The sequence below is a fragment of the Phodopus roborovskii genome, unplaced genomic scaffold (genome assembly GCF_943737965.1).
Source record: "Phodopus roborovskii unplaced genomic scaffold, PHOROB, whole genome shotgun sequence".
Lineage (NCBI taxonomy): Eukaryota > Metazoa > Chordata > Mammalia > Rodentia > Cricetidae > Phodopus > Phodopus roborovskii.
In genome coordinates, this window is record NW_026126407.1 from 8,013,119 (window position 1) to 8,035,156 (window position 22,038).

General features: G+C 48.8%; 1 protein-coding gene across 4 annotated transcripts in view; it reads left to right on the forward strand.

The window, feature by feature from the left end:
- Positions 1-5,687: 5,687 nt before the first annotated feature.
- Positions 5,688-22,038, forward strand: part of Rap1gap2 (RAP1 GTPase activating protein 2) — a 189,078-nt gene continuing 172,727 nt past the window's right edge. For 2 of the 4 annotated variants that reach the window (XM_051180016.1, XM_051180018.1), the window contains exon 1: positions 21,309-21,466. In XM_051180016.1, coding sequence (XP_051035973.1) covers positions 21,423-21,466 — 44 coding nt within the window. In that variant the 5' untranslated portion in view covers positions 21,309-21,422. Of the gene's footprint in view, positions 5,900-21,308; positions 21,467-22,038 lie in introns of those variants that run through there. The other 2 variants (XM_051180021.1, XM_051180019.1) reach the window with 2 other exon arrangements.

The window sequence follows — 22,038 nt, forward strand, 5'->3', positions numbered from 1 at the left end:
CTTTGGAACCTGTCCTGGAACTAGCTCTTGTGGATCAGGCTGGTCTCAAACTCACAGAGATCTGCTTGCCTCTGCCTCCCAAGTGCTGGGATTAAAGGAGTGAGCCACCACCGCCTGGCAACCCCTACCTAATTTTTGAAAAAGATTTTTTTTATTTATGTATTTTATGTATATGGGTGTTTTGTCTGCATATATGTCTGCACACCAGCAGAGGGCATCAGATTCCATGGGACTACAGTTATAGACTACAGTTATAGATGGTTTTGAGCCAACATGTGGTTGCTGGGAATTGAACTCAGGACCTCCGGAGGAGCAACTGGTGTTCTTAACCACTGAGTCATCCCTCCAGCTCCAAAACAAATCTTTAGAAAAATAAAATAGGGCTGGAGAGATGATTCTATGCTTAAGAGCAGACAGCTCTTCCAGAGACCTAGGTTCAAGTCTTAGCACCCACATGGCAGATGACAACCATGTGTAACTCCAGATTCAGGGTATTTGATGCTTTTTTTCTGGCATCTGTGGTCACTAGGTAATCATGTGATACACAGATATATGTTCAGGCAAAGCACTTATACATATTATATAGTAATATATATGCACACACACACACACACACACACACACACACACACACACACACACAATCAGCTCCTACCCTGAAATCCAAGGGCATCACTGTGACTGCTTACAAAGAAAGAGTCTGGTGGGCTTCCTCAAGAACTATCATTCTAATGAGATATGGTCACAAAAGACACACTGTGATTTAGTTTTAGGCCATCTGCAAAGCCCTCCTGCATGCCAACTGCCTGTCATCTGACATAGCATGGCTTTTCTTTCCTTCCAAGCTCTCACCACTATGTGGCATGTCTAATTGGTCTGTTTGGTCCTTGTCTTTGTCCCCTACTGCATTGTAAGCAATCTGGGGTGAAGGGCAGGGACCTTTCCACCTTATCACTCTCTGTATCCTCATACCATGAATCATCCAAGGAAAGAGCTTATTCAATAGCTGGTAAGTGACTCATACACGAACATAATATATTGGCTCTGAACTCACCGGGAAGCTGGCAGGAGGCTAACTTTGAGACTAAGAAGGGATCCCAAAACTGTTAGGTGGGGACCTGGAAAGTGCTATTCCTGCCAGGTGATCCGAGGCTGATGCAACTGCTCTGAGCCAGAGAGAAGGATGAACTTCAGGGTTGCAGGAGCAAGGCAGGCTCCTTGGAGGAGGCAGGCAATCATATGACAGGATGGGAAAATATGAAATAGCTTCAGATTTCAGCCTTGTACAGACTACAGCTCAGGGAACTTGAAGAGGAGTCTGCTACAGCTCAGTGGGGCCACAATTATTTTTATGATAGAATATTATTATTATTGTCATATTATTTTCTTTGAGACAGGATCTCATGCAGCCCACGCTGGCTTCACGTTCAATATATAGCTAATGATTACCTTGAACTTCTAATCCTCCTGCCTCCATTGTCCCCATGCTCAGATTACCATGTAACTTACTGAATACTTGTACTTGAAAGATGGCCCAGTCTGTGTGGTTCTGGGGATGCCACCAGGGCTTTGAATGCCAGGCAAGTACTTTATCAGCTGAACTATATCTCCAGCTCTGTTTCTTTCTTTTTGGTGTGTGTGTGGGGTGGTTTTGAGACAGGGTTTCTCTGTGTAAAAGCCCAGGCTGTCCTGAAACTCATTCTGTAGACTAGGCTGGCCTCGAATTCACAGAGAGTCACCTGCCTCTGCCTCCCTGAGTACTCGAATTAAAGGCGGTGCCACTGCCAGTTATTATTTTCTTTAGTTTTGAGGCAGGATGTCATTTTGTAGCCTAGGCTTAGGCCAGCCTAGGACTCCCAATCCTCCTGCCTCAGCCGTCCAAGTACTGGCATTACAGATACGTACCACCACACCCAGATATTTTTTTGTTTATTATTTTAGTGCTAAGTATGTGTATCATTTAAACACTCTGTGGGATGATTTGGGTACTGCTGTTAACATTGTTGGAGGAGCTGAGACCTAGGGGTCAGTCTCAGCTATGAGAGGCATGGCTAGTGAACTCTGTACTCATGGACTCTCTTGTGCAAGGCACACACCCAAAGGCAGCAGGCAGGGATGGTGATTTCTGTCTCTACAAAGAGGGAAAATGGTACCACCCAGAAACCTCACATCAACAGGCTGAACATCAGTCCTGATTCAAGTTTCAAAGTGTGTTATTAAAGAGATTGGCTTGGGGAAACTTAGGGAAGAATTGAATGATTATTATTATTGGATGAATTCCCTGAGAACCCTAACTCTGCCAGGGGAAGAAAGTTTATCTGATTAGTTTTCTGGTCTAGAAATTGCATTGGGGGTGGTGAAGTGTGAGACAGTGGATGTGCATTTCTGAAAGGAGGATTCTCATTTCCCTTAAGAGCCTTTCAGATGATGCAGAGGAACGTGGGCAGGGGGACTGCAGCTAAGGAGGATGAGTGGGTGCAGTTACTGGAATTCTGCTCAGCATGTCCATGGATGCCTCTAGGATGGATATGGATTTCATGTTGGTTACATTGCTGGCAACAGGAACCTAGGCATCTTCTCAGTAGCAATGGGATCCAAGATGTTCTGGATGCTGGAATGTAGGTCCAAACCAATACAGTGAGCCCCTCTTCTCTGAAGTTTAACTTGCCCATAGTTAAACACAGTCTGAAAGTAGTAAATGGAAAATTCTAGAAACAGACATTCATAAGGTAAAAACTTGTGTTGTTCCGAGAAGCCTGTTCTGAGTAGCCAGTGGAATCTTGTTCCTTCTTGGTTTGTTCCACCTGGGATATGGATCATCACTCTGCCTAGTGTATCCACACTGTATATGCTTCTTACCTGTTGGTTGGCCACTTAGCAGCTGCCTTCGCTATCAGACCTGTGACCCTGGAATCTCAGTGCTAGCTAGTGTTCAAGTAACTCTTCTTTTACTTAATGGCTCCCAAAGTGCCAGACAAGTGATGCTGACGATTTTAATGTATCAAAGAAGAGTTGTAAAGTACTTCATTTATGGAAAAAAGAGATGAAAATTCTCTACTTCATATTGGTTTGCATGTACAGGTGCTCAACTTACAACTGCAGACTCATGGTAAGTTGAAAATATTAAATGCATTTGACACACTTGACCTACTTAACATTATAGCTTAACCTATCTTTCTTCTTGCCTGGAACCCACAGAGATCTGCCTGCCTCTGCCTCCCAAGAACTGGGATTAAAGGTGCCACCAATGCCCACCAGCTTGATTATGTCCAGTAATTATCAAATACCACTTTTCCAAAGCTGGCAGCACTGTACACCATAGGACCAGCTGTTTACCCTGGTGAAGTATGGCTGAGTCATAGCTCATGGCTGCTGTCCAGCATCTCAGGAGTTTATGTATGACAGATCTCGAGTCAGAAAAAAGGCTGAAAGCCTAACTTGCACGTGGTCCTAAAGTCAACAACTTGTAACTGGAACCACTGTAAGTTCGGGAGATCGCTTATTATTAGTATTTATTGATTTTCATTTTATGTGTACCAGAGTTAAAGATAATGGCGAGCCTACATGGGTGCTGTGAAACAAACCTATGCCTTTTGCAAAAGCAGCCAGTGCTCTAAGCTCCTGGGTTCCACTTTCTTTCTTTTTGTTTTTGTTTTTTTTGAGACAGGGTCTCTCTAGGTAGTTTTGGCTGGCCTGGAATTCATTATGTAGACCAGGCTGGCTTCAAACTCATCTCCTGAATTAAGTCGTTCAAGATTTTTTTTTAAATAGGAAAAAACACAGTATACTTAGAGTTCAGCACTATACTTGGTCTCAAGATTCACTGGGGCTGAGGGCTTGGAATATTTTTGGAGGATGAGGAGGTGATGGTGGATAGCATGGCAAGGATAAGGTAAAATCAAAGCTGGCCTCTAATTTTGTCTTTAGGCACCTGAACAAGGCAAGAGGCTTCCTGAAGGGTTCTGATTGAGTGGCTTCTGTTTCAGGTCCTGACCAAACAAAGTAAGCTCTCAAGTATTTTTTTCTTTAAAAATTTTCCCCTCTAGGCCATTTCTTTGTAGCCCTAGATGTCCTGGAACTAGCTCTGTAGACCAGGCTGCTCTCAAACTCAGAGATCCACCTGCTTCTGCCTCCCAAGTGCTGGAAGTAAAGGCGTGAGCCACCACCACCTGGCTCAATTTTATTATTTTAGAATTACATTCATGTGTTCTCTGTGTGTATGTATATGTGTGTGTATGCATGTGTGTACCTGGGTGCCATGGGTGCATGTGGAGGTCAGAGGACAACTTTCAGGACTGATTCTTTCTTTATACCACTTGTGTCCTGAGCATCAAATTCAGGTGAGGGTTGGTGTTAGGCTGCATAAACTAAACTGTTAATGCTGCCTAACACTGGAATCAGGGTTGAAGAGCTCAGGGCTGGATCCAAAGTGAGGGAATTGCCCCTTGTCTAAGTCTGTCTGTGGATTCCTCAGACAGTGACAATTCATTTCCTCACTGGATTCCATGCCAGAGCCTGTTCAATGTCCGCCCAGTTAGCATTTCGGGACCCAGACTGTGGCCAGCCCATTCTTACTTTCCACTCTTCCTTCCACCTCTGACCATTGTAATTATGCTCTGGGCCAGGTCCTTTCCTGCCTGCATGGGGGACACACTCCCGTGTGAGAGGACAGCCATCAGCACGAAAATATAGAAATGAGAGTTTGTCAAGCCGATCAGATTGCTAGGAAGTCTAGAACAGGGCATGGAAATGATAAGTGACCTGTGTGGGGATGTGGAAAGCTGTCTTGGACTGCACAAAGAGACAGCCATATGGAAAAGGTGCTGGTGAGGGCATTTGGGGGTGGGGTTGGGTGGGGCACCGGACACGGATGCAAGAATATATCCCTGCACATCAAGTGCGAAGTATGTACTAGAAACAGAACATTGTGGCCAGAACAGAACGAGCTGTGACCAACGGGTAGGAGTGAGGAAGATTTCTGTGCAAATAAAGGGCGTTTTAGGGCTTAAGCTGCCTGAGTGCTGCCTCTGGGGGAATGAGCTTCCCATTAGTGGATGTGTGTTAGAGACTGCCTGCTGTTTACAGAGAAAGCCTGGAACATTGTTCCCTCAACACTTTCAAGTTGAGGAGCATCGTTGGTTTGTTGGAAAATGGGATGGTGTCTGCAGAGTGAATGAACCAAAGCTATAGGTTACCAGGTCACAGGCAGGGGCCAGCTTTGGGGTTTTCGGCAATCCTCGAGGGTCCCCTATTTCCAAGTTCCAATAGCACGCTTTTCTGGAGGTTCCATTAGGAACCTACGGGTCTCGCTGCACCTCGGTCTCCTACTGTCTCATGCCCCGTCTGACCTGCAAGAACCTTTGCTGGCAGGTGGGTTTCTCCCTCCTTCTGTCCCCCGAGTTCCCAGGGCCTGCTCCACCCCACGCCTTTGTTTAAGAGGAGTCATGGGGTAGTCCCCTGGCGGGCTGACCCGAGCATCCCCCAGGGCTCTCCACACTTAGGATCCTCCGTACCCCAACCCTGGTGCTTTTGACGGCCCGGCTCCCTCCCAGTCTCCCGCAGCTGCATGGTGGGCGCCACCGGGGACCCGGCTCGGAGAGGCGGGAGCGCGGGCTCTAGCGGGAACGGGCAGTCGCGGTGTATGCGCGCTCCGGAGGAGGCGAGGGCGCGCCCGCCAGGTGTGCGAGCGGCTGCGGACGGGCGGCGGGGCCCGGTGTGCGCGTGTGCGCGCCGCGGTGACGGTGCACGCGGCTGGGCGGGTTTCGAGGGAACCCCGCGCCGAGGAGGAGGGGGCTCCGTCCGGATGGAGAGCCGTGGACGCTGCGCCTGCCAGAGTGCGCGTTGGGTGAGCCGGCGGGACTGACTGTTGACATTCTATCCACGTCAGGAGTGTGGTAAGGTCAGTTGCTCCGGCTGGCTTGTAATTCCAAAGCCGGCGTGCATCTGGATGCGAGTCCTGGGTGTGACTGAGCGTGGAACTGGAGTGGATGCTGTGAGAGTGGATGCGTATGCTGGCAAAACACGGATGGCCCGGGTGAGCTCCGTGCGCCCATCGCACCCGAGCAGTTGGGCACACTGGATTCTGGATTCTGTTTGGGAGGTAGGGCGATGGTCCTTAGAAATCCTTGCTAGGTGTGCGGGTGCGGCACAGCACACACATTGTGAAGAGGGGCGTGTGTGTGTGGTGTGGGGTGGGGTGTGTGTGTGTGTGTGTGTGTGTGTGTGTGTGTGTGTGTGTGTGTGGTTGGTCAGCCCCCTGTTGGAGTCTGGTGAGAAACGGCTGACCGAGATGGAGGTCAGACGTGGGTGTTTACAGGTGGCAGTAGCAGCAAAGAAGACAGGAGCCCCAAGAGGACCCTGAAGCTAGGCTGCGGGTTGGAGGCGGGCGGGCGGGGGGGGGGGGAGTGTACTTGCTGTTTTCATTGGCAAGGGCAGAAGCTCCAGCCTGTCTGTCCTCAGGCCAGTTTGTGCTTTTTCCAGGAAGAGGGGGTAGGATTGGGGTTGCTGGTCCAGAGACTTTCATGGACCTGTGGGTCAATGCCCGCCTACAGCCTGATGCTCATTTCTAGAAGCCTTGGGTGGGTGTGGCAGTGTCAGCCATAGGTGGGGGTCCTGTTTACAGGACAGAGGGATTCTGTAGGTTGCACTTCGGGTTTGCCCACACTTGTTATGTCTGGCTTGGGAGCTGGTCAGGGCACCCTCCTTTCCTCTACCACTCTCTTTCACCCTTGGCAAATCTGAAGGGCATGTACATGCTATTGGGGCTTGGGCTCTGAATCCAGCGATCAGCTTCTGTTGAACAGACCCCCATTAGGGTCACTAGAATAGTCCTGGGCTGGTATTGGGACATGCCTTTTGACACTAGGGCTTTCCTTTGAGCCCCATAGGTCTCAGTTTCCTTGGAGAAGAAGGCTCTCCTCCTCTCTGCTTCTCCTGCTGTGGGCGAGGGATAAACAGAAAGCTTGTACAGCTGCCTGGAAGCTGGGAGTGACTCAGGGCCTGTGAGGTCTTGGGCAGTGATTTCCCTCAGGACTTGGGCAGGACTTGGGAGAGGCTGTGACATCATCTCTAAGAAGGGTTCTGGGTTGCCCAGTTCTAGGGATGGGTCTGGATGTGTCTGCTCAGGTTTCTGGAAGCTGCCTCAGGCCCCTCCTCCCTCACTAGATGGTGAGGAGTGGGGGAAGGTTGGGGCCTGGGATGGGATGGCAGGTCAAAGCCAAGACCCTTTGTGGTTGCTGCTTTTTGGGCAGGGGCAGATGTTAACCCTGGGAAGGGTCAGGCCCGACTATGGGACTCAACATCAGCCCAGGGTGTTCTAGTTCAACAGGAAGCAGCCTCTGTTCCAGAAGGTCCTCTTGTTAGGGTCACCTCCATAGCCTTCTGCTCTTTCCCATGACCACTTTTGAGGTGTGCTGGTTTATGCCTGTAATTCCAGCATTCAGAAGGCTGAGTCAGGACAATTGCCATGACCTCAGAGCAAGTCAGGACTACAAAGTAAGACCCTATCTCAGAAGCCACAAACAAAAGCTCAAAGTCAACCCCCAAATTCTCCAAACAAACAAACAAAGAATCCTGATCAAGTGTAGCCGAGTCACAGAGGCTCAGAATATGAACTTTAAAGGAAAAGGACCCTGGCATGCATGGCGGTGGCAGCAGAGTGGCACAGTAGCTGGGCATGAAGGTTTAACTACTCTCTTTGGTGACATTATTGGTGACAACTGGTTGATACTGAGACCTGTATATGAATTGCTGCTCCATCTCCCACTCTGTGTGTTTACTCCCTACCCCCACTCTAGAAATGCTAGGAGGGCTTGTTCCCAGCTGTTTACTTGGGAAGTGGTTTCAGGGCAATGGGGGCAGAGGGTCTGCAGAAGAAAGAGCAAGCAATACAGAGAGGCCTTCATGACCACCTGCTACTCTCCTCCCAGGAGTCTCTTGAGGAACATAAGGGCTGTATCTTAGGGCTGCTCCATTGGGGAGAGAAACCATTTGCAGTTCCCCTTCCCCCAAGGGTGGCTTCATGGCCATTAACTCCCTTATGCTTGCATATTACACACAAGTGAAGCTCAAGCGATTCTCTGTGGGGACCCACACCACTTCTGCAAAGAGAGCCTGGTGTGGACATTATTCTGACTGCGGTGCTTCCTATCCAGGCTGGGGGGCCATGACTGGTCACCACGGAGGTGGCTGGGGTAGGAGGTGGGAAAAGAGGCTTTGCAATGACACTCTGAGGCATCCATCACCACTGACTTGGGGTGGGTTAGGCAAGTTAACTTTAAATCTGTTTCCTTATCTAGGGAGGTTTTTTTTTTTTTTTTTTGAGATGAGATTTTGCTGTGTAGCCCAGGCTAGTCTTGAACTCATAGTCTTCTTCATGACTTAACTGCCCAAGTAGGCCTGAGATTATAGATGGACACTACTGTGCCTGGCTTTGCTGAAAAAAAAAATTTTTTTTTGAGGCACTCTTATATAAGCCAGTCTGGCCTTGAACTCTTAATCTTCTACTTCCACCTCCCATATGCTGGGGTTACAGGCATACACCACTATCTCTGGTTCTTAATTGGATTCTGGGGTATTTGGCCAAGGGCACTCACTACTGATGGAATAGTTCTGAGCAGTTGGGTAGGCAGTAGGGCCTGGTGGTTCAGATTCTCAATCACTTCCGTGGAGGTGGAGACCAGGCAGACAACACTTAAAGCTCTTTCTGCTTGTGGATCTGAGGCTCAAGGGTCTTCTGTGCTGGTTGGTGCCTCTCGGGCTATGGCCCAGTTCCCCAGGCCTGAATAGATCTAGTTCAAGTCTGAGAATTGGAGCTAATGATACCCAGGAGGGTGCAGGCACCCCAAAGTGGGCAGGAGAGGATGATAGAGCAGTAGCTTGGAAGCAGGTGCTTGAAGGAGGAGTGGAGGGAGGGTGGATGCTGGCGTTTGGAGCTGGCAGATGGTCGTGGGCACTGGTCTGGGCTGTAGTCAGGAAAGGACAGGGCAGGGGGTGGGGGTGCCCAGAGAAATTGAAGAGCGAGGCAGAAGCAGACTGGCAGGAGGTACCCAAAATGCTGGAGAACAAGGCTTGGGGAGGAGTAAGTTGGAAGCCTTGGTACATGGAGTTAGAGGTGTCTGGGACATAGCACAGGCTGGGCCTGAGGGAGAGGGATGGTGGTAGGAGAAAGGAAAGACTGGTTGAAAGGTACTTGGGGAGTCCTAGAGCAAGAGCCAAGCAGGTTTCATATGTCAGGGTCTGGCCTCTTCCAGCCTCCTAGCTTTTCTTTTCTCTATGTACTTACTCCTCTTGGTCTATCACACCCTCTTTGATGGGGGAAGTGCCATCTGCAAACACTTAGGTCCTGTCATGATCTGCTAAAGAAGTTGTGGATGTGCCTTAGCCAGGGCCTGTTGCCATGGTACCAGGTGGCCTTCATCGCCCTACCCTCTCCCATCTCCAAGCAACGTGGCACTCCCTCCAAGAGAGGTCATGCTGCATGAGCCTCCTGCTCGTTGCACAGACAGCTCAGGCTGGCATTACAAAGGTCACTGCCTCCATCTCTCTGTCTACAGGCAAGGTCACACCCCACAGAGGCTGGGGTGGTTTATCAGTCATTTAGAGACAAGCCTGACCTCCACAGTTGAGGGTGGCTTTTGTAAGTTTAGTCAAAAAACTGTAATGCCACCGTATCCATCTCCTCCTCACCTTTTCAATGCTTTGATGTCTCTCCAGTGGGCAATTCTGTTTCATGCCTGCTCCTGCCTGTCATTTTGTCCTTTGTATGGATGTTTGCTATCACTCTTGCGGGCATCTAGATATGGAAAAGGATTTTCTTGCCCATTTGCTCATGTTGCAAAGCAGCCACAGGGCTTCGAAGCATTGTGGACACCAAATCCAGGCTTGCATTTTGAGGCTCCAGACTTTGACAGAGACTGTGCTGATCCCTCTGTTTTACCCAGGCTCTGGTTCTTGGATTTGCACCTTTCTCCCATGACCAGGTCACCTCTCCTCCCCTCTCTGATTTAGATATAGCATAATCTCCTTCCTGGGTCACACAGGGCTGGCTGGGAACTACCAGGTCTGGATCAGCAGATGGCATCCCAGGCATGGGCACCTGCAGGACTGGGGTCAGTGGCTGGAAACGAACCAGAGCAAGGAGAGAGTAGCAGGCAGACAGGAGAACTGAGGCGTGTGTGTGTGTGTGTGTGTGTGTGTGTGTGTGTGTGTGTGTGTGTGTGTTTACACATCTGTGCTGTGTGTCATTGTGTGCCCAGGAGGCCTTGCAGTTGGATTAATGTGTAGACATCTCTGTGGCTCCTGGCATGTCTCCACATGCAGTGTGCTTGTGAAGGTTCCCCTTTGTTTGGATGAATGAGCTAGGCACCTACCTGCTGGGTGCTCTGGAGGATCCTGGAGAGTGTGATGGCAGGCAATACTTTTCCCCAGCAGGGTTTCTTGCTTCCTGAATCTCCCTGAGTCTTCTCTCCTGACCTCTCACCAGCCTTTCTTACCTCACCTCCCTCCACCCCCTACTGTTTTGAGAAGTTGCTTGCCCTCTTGGGATATGTGGGTGTCCACTGCCTTTAAGGTGGCACCTGGAGAGAATGAGAGTCCAACTTCCAGTCCCAACCTCCCTACCTCTGTGGGGTGGTGTTGGTGGTGTGTTGAGGGGATGACTCAATGGCTGCAGGGGAAGGTGGAAGGGCATGTGTTAGCTTCCTTTGGGGAAGCATGTGCTGCTCTTCCCATCCCCTGACTCACTCTGGTTCTTGTCATCTATGCAGCAGGATGCAGGCTCTCTGACCCCCTGTGCACACCCTTCCTCATTAGCTTTGGTTAGTATGGTTTTAACAGGAGCCAAAGTGGTCTCTCTGGCCTTGGGCTCCCCACTGGGGTCTTGGTCTCTGAAGAATTCAAACTGTAGCCATTGGTATTTATACAGCCCTTCCTGTGCCAGGTTCCGAGCCATGTGCTCCATGTCATTTACTCCCTGCAACAACCCTTTCCTGTGGAGATGGAAGTCCTAAGAAGCAGCATCTCATTGCTGTTTCCTTGTGGAGGTCATTTCTCCAAATCACAGCTAGGAAGTGATGGAGCTGGAACCTAGGCCCGGGTTTGTTCTTGAGATGCTTGCTATCCCTTCTGCTCTTTGTGTCTGTCTTCTCCTTGTCATCTCCCCTCCAGAGAGCCCATGCAGGATTACTTGCCTTCCTGGCCATCTGGTCTCCTTTGAATATTATCAGTCTACTTACCTGCCTGATACTTCCCATCAGTAGTTAGCATGGGTGTTTCAATCTATTCACCCAAATCTTCTCAGAACTAGCAGAGAACTCAGCAGGGATTGAAAAAATAAACAAACCAACAAGAAAACATGGTTCATGAATGCGGGGCTAATGACTCTGACCTCTGACCTCTGTCTCTAGCCCCTTCCTGTACACTGGGGCAGTGTACAGGAAGAGCTCTAGAGCCGGCTTGCTTTGTTCAAATTCAGGCTCTGCTACTCTTCTAGTGATATACAGCATACCAAGCCACCAGAAGTGTATGTCTTACAACAATGCTGACATTTATTTTGCACATGAATCTGCAATTTGGACAGGGCTCACCAGGGAACACTCATATCTTTTCTATCTAGAGTCATCTGGGTAATTTAAGGCTTAGGGGCGGATTAGCTGCTAGTTCCATTGCTCATGCCTGGCACCTGTTGCTGGCTGTTGGCTTGGTGTCCCACATGGCTCCTTTCCTCATGGCTATATTTATGCCCTCTTCTGTGCACTTCTGTGCACAGCAAAGTGGCTGGGTGAAGGGGCAAACATCCCAAGAACATGGAGGAAGCTACCTCACTTTTCTTATCCAATCTTGGAAGTGATACAGCATGATTTCTGAGGTGCGGAGCCACACATTCTGCCTAAGCAATTGACCTTGAGAACTCGACTTAGTCTCTTTGTACCTCAGTTTCTCCATCAGCTAAGTGGGGACACTGTGGAGCTTTTCCTCCTCCTTCTTTTGAGACAGGGTTTCTCTGTGTAACAGCTCTGGCTGTCCTGGAACTCTCCCTGTAGACCAGTCATTGAACTCAGAGATCCACCTGCCTCAGCCTCTCAAGTGCTGGGATTAAAGGCTTGTGCCACACGGCACAGCAAGTGTAGATAGAACCTTCCTAAAGGTAGGACTTGTAGTAGGAAGAGGAGAAAATTGAATGGGAAAGGAATTTGTTTTCTTTTTTTGTGTGCACATGCATGTTCATGTGTGTACAGGTGCACAAGGCATGTGAGTGTACATTCGGGGTATATATTCATGTGTGGAGGGCAGTCATTAACCTTACCTCATGCTTTGTTCCTGGGTGTCATCCAACTTAATTTTTTTTTTTTTTTTTTGAGACAGGGCCTAGACTCATCAGGTAGGCTAGACTGGCTTGCTGTGGGGTCTTCCTTTGCCTCCTCAGCCCTGAGATTGCAAGCCTATACAACCATACATTTTTTTTCTTTTTTCTCTCCCTGCAAAACATGGGTTCTGGGGCTTGAGCGCAGATTCTCATGCTTTCAAGGCAAGCACTTTAACTCCTGAGCTGTCTCCCCAGCCCTCCCCCTTCTTGTCCTTCCTTCTTCCTCATCCTCTTCTCCTCTACCCCTCCTCCTTTCTTTTCTCCCTCCTCACTGTTTCCTCCCCCCCTCCTTTTCTTCTCTGGGACAAGGTCTTGGTGTAAACCTAGGCTGGTCTTGAATTCACTGTGTAGCTGAGGATGATCTTGTACTTCTGATCCTCTTGCCCTCACATCCTGAGTGCCAGGACTACAGATGCCCAATACTACGCGAAGTTTATGTGGTGCTGGGATATGAATCTAGACCTTTGTGTGTGCTAGGCAAGGACTCTACACTGAGCTGCATCCCTGGCCTGGAAAAGGCTTTTTTTTTTTCTGCTTCAGTTTCTTTTTATTATTCCAAGTTAGCCTTATTTCCTTATTTCCTTCAACATGTTGAAGTTGCTGATGGTGGCACCACGAGGCTGGGGCTTCACATGTTCTCTGTGCCCGGTCTGGGTTGAGCCCCAGACAACGCCTTCATATTTATGCAAGGAAATCAAGTGAATGAGTTGTGAATGTGCTGCAGCCCCCACCCCATTTTAGTGTCTGGGCCAATTCCCTGCTTCTCCTCCTATTCTAGTCACCTGCCTTCACTGGAGTTCAGGAAAAGGGTCCTAGTGCCTAGACAGGGGTTCTTTGATAGCTTTAGCTGTGCTGGCGCTAACTTTGTAGACCAGGCTGACCTCAAATTCACATAGATGTGCCTGCCTCTGCCTTCTGAGTGCTGGGATTATAGGTGTGCTACACCACTGTCCAGCCAGGGAGAATCTCGAGAATTTGCTTAAGGCAAGCCTTTTGGCATCTCACATTTAACATTATCTTCATTTATATAAGAGCCTTGCATGTAAGAATAGCAAAAGAGTTTAAAGAGAAGGCTCTGATTTGGATTCTGCCATTGCTACCCAGCAGCCCTGTGACCATGGGGCTTTAAGTTCTTAGCTTTGAGGCTCCTATTCATTAACAGGAAGGTGAATATAGTTGTGGTAAGGATTACATGGGAAAAGGAAATTTTGGCTTCCCGGGCTCATAGGAATCACTCAAGAAATGATTTACACTGGTAGGCGTGGTGGCGGGTGTGACTTCACTTCAGGAGGCTGAGGCAGGAGGATCTCAAGGGCAGGCCAGCCTAGGCTGCACGAGATTCTGTTTCAAACATGAAAAAGCTGGGCCTGTTAGCTACTTGGTATGGCTGAAAATGGCAGGATCACTAGCAGCCTGGTCAAGGTAGCAAGAACCCGTCTTAAAAGAGGAAGTTAAGAAAGAAAGAATTAAGGGAAGAAGGAATGAAAGAAGGAACTGGATATTCTTGTTCTTTATACCTGAAAAGGCCCAGGTCGGCGGAGTTGAAGTGTTTTCTCCACAGCTACGGTCAGTGTCCGAACTTGGGCCAGGCCACTTGTTCTCACACCTGGTATTGTTGCTTATGTTATTGCAACACAAATGATTCTCTTCATCCTTCCATCCTCTTTGCTAGAGGCAATAAATATGGTTGCTGTCTTAGAAAAGGAAATGAGACATCCTGGGCTCTCCTTGCACTACCAAACATTGGACATAGAGGGCGCAAGCATGTACCTTCTGGCTCATCCTGGTGAGCAGTGTACCCAGATGCTGTGCTGTGTGAAAGAGGCTTGGGAGTGGCTCAGCTGGATGGAATGAGCAGATGGAACTTACTATGTACTCCAAGGTGGCCTTAAACTCAAACTCACAGTCCTCCTGCCTCTGTAGTAGCTGGTATCATGGGCATATGTTGCTGTGCCTGGAAATAAGAAAGAATTTAAGCAGTCATAGTAACTGGCAGGTCTATAGGCCTATGGAAGGCGTGGCTTTGAAGGCTGAGTGTGTGGTACCCACTTTGATTATCTATTATCTCCACTTTATAGATGGAGTGTCTGAGCTGCAAACCTTTAAAGGCCAGTTATCAATCTCACCTAAGGTCATTACTGACAAGACACAGGGCTGGGGTTTGAACCCAGGGTCCTGACATCCAAATAATCCTCACACTTAGAAATGAGCATATTCTTTATTGTTAAATGACAACTCCAGCCCCTCAACATGTCAAAGGGCATGCATATTTTGAAAAACAAAACAAAACAAAAAACAAACATTTCTATTGAAGCGTAGTATAATTTCAAAGCAATGGGTTTGTCTGCTGAAGCTTCTTTTATTTTAAAGAGTATATATTATTTTTTTTTTGCTAATTATAAAAGTAAGGTCTCCTAGTGTAAGGAAAGCAGATGAAGGAAAAACTCCTGCCCCATAACGCTCCCTCTGAACTCTCTGACTGCAAGATCCAAGAGTGTGATTGGATTGTGCTCACTTTATTTCACAATGAAATTGACCTTGACTTTGCCCATCATAGTACAGTATTCTGGTGGCCTTTTGTTTGGCTTTCCAGGAGGTGCTGTGTTTCTGAACTGCTCCCACCGGGTTGGATACTCACATTGTATCCAGGGTTTCATGGATATGACCGTTATGTGGAGGAGACCTGGAAAGGACAGCTGGGCTTTCAGCTCTGAGCATGCTCCCTTGGGAGGGAGTAGAATAGGAAATGGGGCTCCTAGGTCAAAGGGCATGCATATTTTGAAAAACAAAACAAAACAAAAAACAAACATTTCTATTGAAGCGTAGTATACTTTCATAGCAGTGTACATAGTTTAACCCCACACAATGATGAATATCCACTAATTCAACATACCCTCATAAAGCCAACATTCCGATCCCAAACCAGGCCATGACTGGTGTCTCAGAGGTCCCAGTGGCACTCTTTTGCTTCCTTCCTTCCTTCCTTCCTTCCTTCCTTCCTTCCTTCCCTCCCTCCCTCCTTCCCTCCCTCCCTCCCTCCTTCCTTCCTTCTTTCCCTCCTTCCTTCCTTCCTTCTTTCCCTCATTCCTTTCTTCCCTCCTTCCTTCTTTCCCTCATTCCTTCCTTCCTTCCTTCCTTCCCTCCCTCCCTCCCTCCCTCCTTCCTTCCTTCCTTTTTTTTTTTTTTTGAGACAGATTCTCATGATGACACTCTGGCTTTCCTGGAACTTGCTATATATATATACTAGACTGGTCCTGAACACATGGAGATCCTCTTGCCTCAGTGTTATGGGAAAGTTACCACACCCAGTAACTTTTTTTTCTTGACTTGAGATTTCAGTATGTTGCCCAGGTTGGTTTTCAAACTCCTCAGTTCAAGCAATACTCCTGCCTCAGCCTCTCTAGCAGCTGGGACTGCAGCTCTTCACCACCATGTTGAGCTTGGCCTGTACATTTTTTTGAAGGATTTTTATTCATAATGTCAATTTCCTTCTAGAAAACCCGTGTTCTGGGCTTCTTTGTATTTCTTATCTAGGAAGAGCAGAGTGGACAGCAGAACCATCTGGAATCAGACATGAGAGACCCTGGTCCTCTCTCTTCTTTGTGAAGATAGACTCCCTCTTGGGGAGAGGTACAAGGGGCTCCAGGGCCAGTGGTCAGTTTGAACTCTGAACCTTGAGTTCAAGAACTCTATACCTATAACAACTACTTCTTCCTCCTACTGATCTTGCTTTTAATCTAGCAATCAAAAGACTGAGGCAGGAGGATTGCTATCAGTTCCAGGCAAGTCTGGGCAATAGTGAGAGACTCTGTTTCGAAAAACAAAGCAAGAACCAGAGAGATGGCTTAGTAGAGTAAGAAGCACTTACTATAGAAGTTTCCAGAGTCCCCATTATTAGAACCCATGTGGAAGTTGGGCAGGCATGGTGGCTGCCTATAATTCCAGCACTTGGGAGGCAGAGATAGGCAATCTTTAGGACAAGCTGGGTAGCTGGACTAGCCAGAATTGGCAAGCTCTGGCTTCAGTGAGAGGCCCCTCCTAAGGAAATAAAGTAGAAAGTGATCAAGGAAGATGCTTTGGATTTCCACATGCACATACAAACATGCATATGCATGCATTCATATCAAACACACAAAACCCTGTTTATTTAACATTTTCTTTGAAAGAAGTCAATGGCTTAAGCAACATTAACAATGCGGGAGCATAGAAGACCTTGTAGCAGAGTGTGCACCCTCTATCCCAGTCTCACTGTTTGAAGTAACCACCTTTGGATCATTCCTTCCAGAAATTATCTAGGGATCTATAAAAGTTTGCATAATCAGCTGCACATGATGGCACAGGTTTTTAATCCCAGCACTTGGGAGGCAGGGGCAGCCAGATCTGTGTGAGTTTGAGGCCAGTTTGGTCTACAGAGAAAGTTCCAGAATAGCCATGTCTGTTACACAGAGAAACTCTGTCTTGAAAAATTTTATTTTTCAAGCTAATGGGATCCTGTTATACTGTTTTTTTTTGGTTGTTTTTTTTTTTTTTTTTTTTAAGACTTTATTACTTCATTATTTTGTGACAGGGTTTCATGTAGCCAAGCCTGGCCCTAATCTTATGTAGTTAAGGATTCTGTAAAGGTCTGATTCCCCTGCCTTTACCGCCTAAGTGCTGGATTATAGGTATGCACTTTACCTTATTTTATTGTTGTTTTGAGTCAGGGTCTCACTCTGTAACTTGGCTGGCCTTGTACTCATAACTGTTCTTCTGTCTTAGCTTCCCGAGTGATGACATTACAGGCCTAGCTTCAGTCTCACCATGTGGCTCAGGCTGGCCTCAAACTCATGATCCTATTGATTCTGGTTTATGCAACCAGACCCCAGGTGCCTGCTGTGAAATTACTGCTGACAAACTACACCCCCAGCTTCTAAAGTGACTGCTTCTTTTGTTTGTTTTAAAAGCCATTATTAACTGATTGGTAGAAAGAAGTGTTGCCTTATTGTTATTTTAAAATGTTTGTGATAGAATCTGTCACTTTGTAGCCCAAGGCCCTGCACTATGGGGACTCTCTTGGCAGGGCGACTGTCCTGAACAGATAGGAGGGAATTGTGCAACCAAAGTATGCATGAATTTTGCTCTTGAAGCCCTGTTTTCATAAGTGGCCTCTTGCAGTTGTTTCTGTCATCATCTTGCTTTTCTCAACTTGTGCAATGGGACATTTGGTTCTGGCCCTGAAAGAGGCGTGCAGGGAAGTGCCTGTATTTCCCTAGAGTGCCACATCTTTCTCTGCCTCTGTCCTTGTCCTCATCTGTCCTGGGAAGGGAGTTGAGGGCTGTCTGATGAGGGTAGACAGAAGCCTCAGAAGAGTAGATAATTTGCTTAAATGGAAAAGGGAAGGGAAAGCCTAGCAGCCCAGCTTAGCCTGCCACCATCTCATGATGTCTGGTGCATCTGTTTCCTGAACCTTCTGTGACTGCCCATGCCTGTGCCCTGGGAAGGAGCTTGTCTCATTGTTCAGTGCTCACTGGCATCTACAAGGTCTGAGCTGCCGAAGCAAGGAGACTAAGTGTCCCTTCCTTTCCTCCTGGGGCCCTGGGGACACAGTGAAGGGGCTGCTGCTGACGGGTGTCTTGGTTGTCCTCTAGTTCCAGCCAGCTCTCCAGTTCCATCTACCCAAAAGCCTATGGGATGGGTGAGTTAGCTGGAGTTCTCCCTCAAAGCTGGGGCCCTGGCAAGTCTTTTTCCCCTAGTACGGTCCTACAGAAATATCCACAGGCTCCATCAGGGAAGCTGGACCTTGTGACCTGTGACCCAAAGTAGGTCCCTGGGGATGTGTGTGAAAGAGCCAGCCAGGAAGGGGATGATGCCCATCTGGGCAGGTGCTAGGAGGGGCCTTGTACTTGTTTTTTTCCCCTCCATATCATTACTGTTCTGTCACGAGCCATACATTACTTTCAAGGTCTTAGTCTTCCACTCTGTACAATAGGTACTGCATAAATTCTGCTTTCCGGTCTCTTTCTCAATGACTGGTATTTGGCAGAACCAAGCTAGGTGGTTAGGTCAGTGCTGGGTTTACAGTGATCTCCCAGAAATGGGTGCTACCCTGGCTCTGGCTCTGGCTCTGGCTCATTCTTACCTTATCAAGTCAGTGGAGGAGTGGGAGGGTGCTGGGGTGTGGCGGGTGGGTGGGTGGGCGGGTGGGGGCAGGGAGGCTGGGCAGGCTCACATGGTGCTTCCCTTTTTGCTTGGCTCACAATCCTTCCCAGAGAGCTGAGTGGCCTCCTTCTGCCCACCCCACAGAAGAGGAACCAAAAGGGCAGAGTAAGTGGGGGCAGGAAGCTAAAAGGGACAGGAACAGGGGGCGGAGTCATGGTAGGTGATAATTATAATGGTTCCCATAGCAGGGTAGGACTCTGTGCCAAGCATTTCCATTCTTCCATGACATGGTGAGGTTGGTAGCCTCCTTCCTGTGTGACAGAGAAGATAACTGAGACCAGAGAGTTTAAATAAGTTAGGCAAGGTCACCCATTTCAGAGCTTGGGAGCCTGAAAGCTGGGTAGGGGGCCAGTGCTCTGGAATGGCTCTTGTCTGCCTCCAGGGCTCAGGTACTGAAATAAAAAGTCACATAGGCGCTTCCCTATGCCTGTCTGGGTTCTTATCCTGGGGGTTGATGGGACTCTAGGTTCTTCTAGCTTCTCCATCCTCCTGCATCTAGATGTCCTTGAGGAATATAGAATGCTCCATGTTCCCTCCCTGCCATTGCCTCTGGCTGCTGTTGCTTCTTGGACTGACTCCTATCAGTACTCTTTGTGACTGCCAGGAGTGGGAAACTCAGAGGAGACAGAGATTAGCCTGGTCACAAGCCTGAATTCCACCCTGTTGCTGCCTTAATACTCTGCAGCTGTTTGGTCCTGGGCCTGTGTCCTTCTTGGCTCTGGAACACTTTGTATAGGTGTCCCCAAACCTTCATGTCTCCATGGACCTGGAGGGCTAGTATAAGAATGTCTGTCAACTATGTCTTCCACAGCAGAGGTGTGATGGGCAGTGTTCACACATGGTCCGTGTGGGTGGTGGGGTGTGCCTGAGTCTGGTGCAACTGTCACAGCACCTCTTTCTTTAATACATATATGAAAGCATGTGAATGTGCACTCCTGAGACAGCCCCACCTTCAGCCCCTGTTGACTGAGGAAAAGTGAGAGGCTTGGAGAAGGTATTCTGCTCTTATGACTCCAGCCTCCCCTGGGAACTGTCTGGCTCACCCTGGAGCTTCCATACCCAGTGAGGTTGCTTGGTGTCTTGGAGGAAGTCTCAGACATGGCTGTGGAAGCAGGCAGAGTGGTAGATGGACTGTTTGTGGTCTTGCTCATCAAACTTTTTCTTAGGACTTTTCTCAGTGGTGACACAGAGGAAGAAAGAGGAGAGAAGAAAGATCTGGTTCATCCTGGGCATTGTCTTCTGACACAGCTAGACAGGAGCTAAGATGATGCTCTTAAAACCCAATTCCTGGGCTGAGGAGAGGCCTTGCAAGCATAGGGACCCAAGTTCAATTCCTAGCACAGGCAATATGCACTTGTAAAAAGCCAGGCATGATGATGTGCACTTGTAATCCCAGCCCTATGGGGGACGATGGGGGATACTTGGGGATCCCTGGACAGCAAGCTTAGCATAATTGGTGAGCTCCAGGCCTGTTTTAAAGGAGGAGATGAACAATAGCATTTCTGAGGATGACATCTAAGACTACCCTCCTCTGGCCTCCACATGTACATGCCCACTCACTCATGTGCTTACATGTGCGTGCGCGCGCACACACACACACACACACACACACACACACACACACTGAGGAATGAGAAAACAAACTTGATCTCTTTCTCTCTATTTTCTCTGCTATCTTCCTGCAGGTTGGCTTCAGTTTCCTCTACTCTTCATGGTCCCAGCCTTCTGTCCTATGGTTTCGGACACGGTGCAGAGAGAGTTGAAGGCATCTGTGGATTGGGTCTTAGGGTCTGCTTGGGTCTTCTGAGCCTGTTGCTGGGGCCAGTAGAGTAGATGCTTGGGTTGCTCAGACCCACACAAGCATTACCCCTGACCAGGTGTATATGTGTGTGTTACTTGAGTACACATATATTTCTCTCTGAGGGAGGTTAAAGGACAGGTGGAGTATCCAGGGTGTCTTTGGGACCAATTGTGAATCTCCTGGGTGTGGGGTGGATGCAGGGATGAGCTGCAGGAGCTGCTTGCTGGAGTAAGCATCCTGTGGAAAGCCTGTGCATTTGGTGAGGTCTGAACTAACCGGGCCTGAATCTTCCTTTCTGGAGTATAAGTGAGTATGAGGTACAGCCTGAACCAAGAACACTCAGGGTTCTACTGGGAGCCATAGCGATCTTTGGGGAGGCAGCAAGCTCTGCCTGGGCACTGTGGAGAAGGGGTCAGAGGTCACTGGAGGTAGTAACTGGAGAAGCTCTGTAGAACCCTGAATGCATATGTATGTATGCACGTGCCCATGTGAGCTTGTTCTGTGCCCATATGTGTGGGTGTATATTATATCTGTGTGTACCGATGTGTGCAGTTATCTGTGTGTGGTGTTTTTTTCCTTCTGTGTACTGAGCACCGAGGAGCAGCAGGATCTCTGTCTCAGGCACCTTGGAGCTGTTGTGAAGGATCCCAGTCTTTTGAGGCTTCCAGTTGGGTCTCTTCTTTTCTCCCAGGCAAGGCTGTGGGAATCCTTGGTCTTCCTTTGGTTTCCAGGAAGCTGCTGTGCGGGGCCAGCTGCCAAATGGGGCTGTGGTGCAATCTGCTGGCTGAGCCCCTTCCGGAGCTGTGGGTTCCTCTGGGTGTGGGGAAGCTGCCCTTTGTGACCTCCCTGCCTACCGTGGTGCCTCCTGGAGTGCAGGACACACCTCTATGCCTGGCAGCCTCACCCACCGGAAGCTCAACTTGGGGGACAGGCGAGGAGGGAGGGGCCCTGCCTGGCGCCCCACCCTACACTGTGGCTGTCACCCTGCTGCTTCTCAGCTCTTTTTCTAGCAAACCCCCCAGAGGCTTCTCTGGGACCCAGGGTTGCACTGCTGCAACCATGTTTCGCAGGAAGCGCAGCGTCTCCTTTGGGGGCTTTGGATGGTGGGTGACCGAAGGGGCTATGGCTAAAATGAGAGTGGACTTGGAGGATGGGTCTTGTTGGGTGGCTGGGCTGCAGGGCTCAGGTTGTACTTGAGACCTGGATCTCCGGGGAGGGCTTTCAGATGCCAGGTGGACTTGGAGGATCCCAAGGTGTCATCGGAGGCCAGGTTCTGCCTTATTGTCAGAAGCAAGGTCTGCAAGAGATCCAGAAGGTCAGGGTGGCTGCCAGTGTGGGTGTGAGTGTGAGACCGCAGTGGAGTGTATGCCTGTGTTAGTGTGTGCTCTTGAATGTGTGTGTGTATCTGTGGCTGTCCATGTGTATGTGTGATGTGGCTGTAATCTGAGACCATGTGTGGTATATGCCTGACTGGACAGATGTGCCTCTGAGTGTGACCACGTGTGCGCTCTGTTTCAGAGTGAGTACCTAGTTGCTCTTCTGGTGTCCTGTCTCCACATTTGCTCCTCTGGGCTGTTGTGACTCTATGGCAGGAGACCTTGGGGCTGCCACCTCTCTAGGGGTGCATGGTGAGTGGAGGGGCAGACCTGTCATCAAGTTTGCCTTTCTCTCTGAC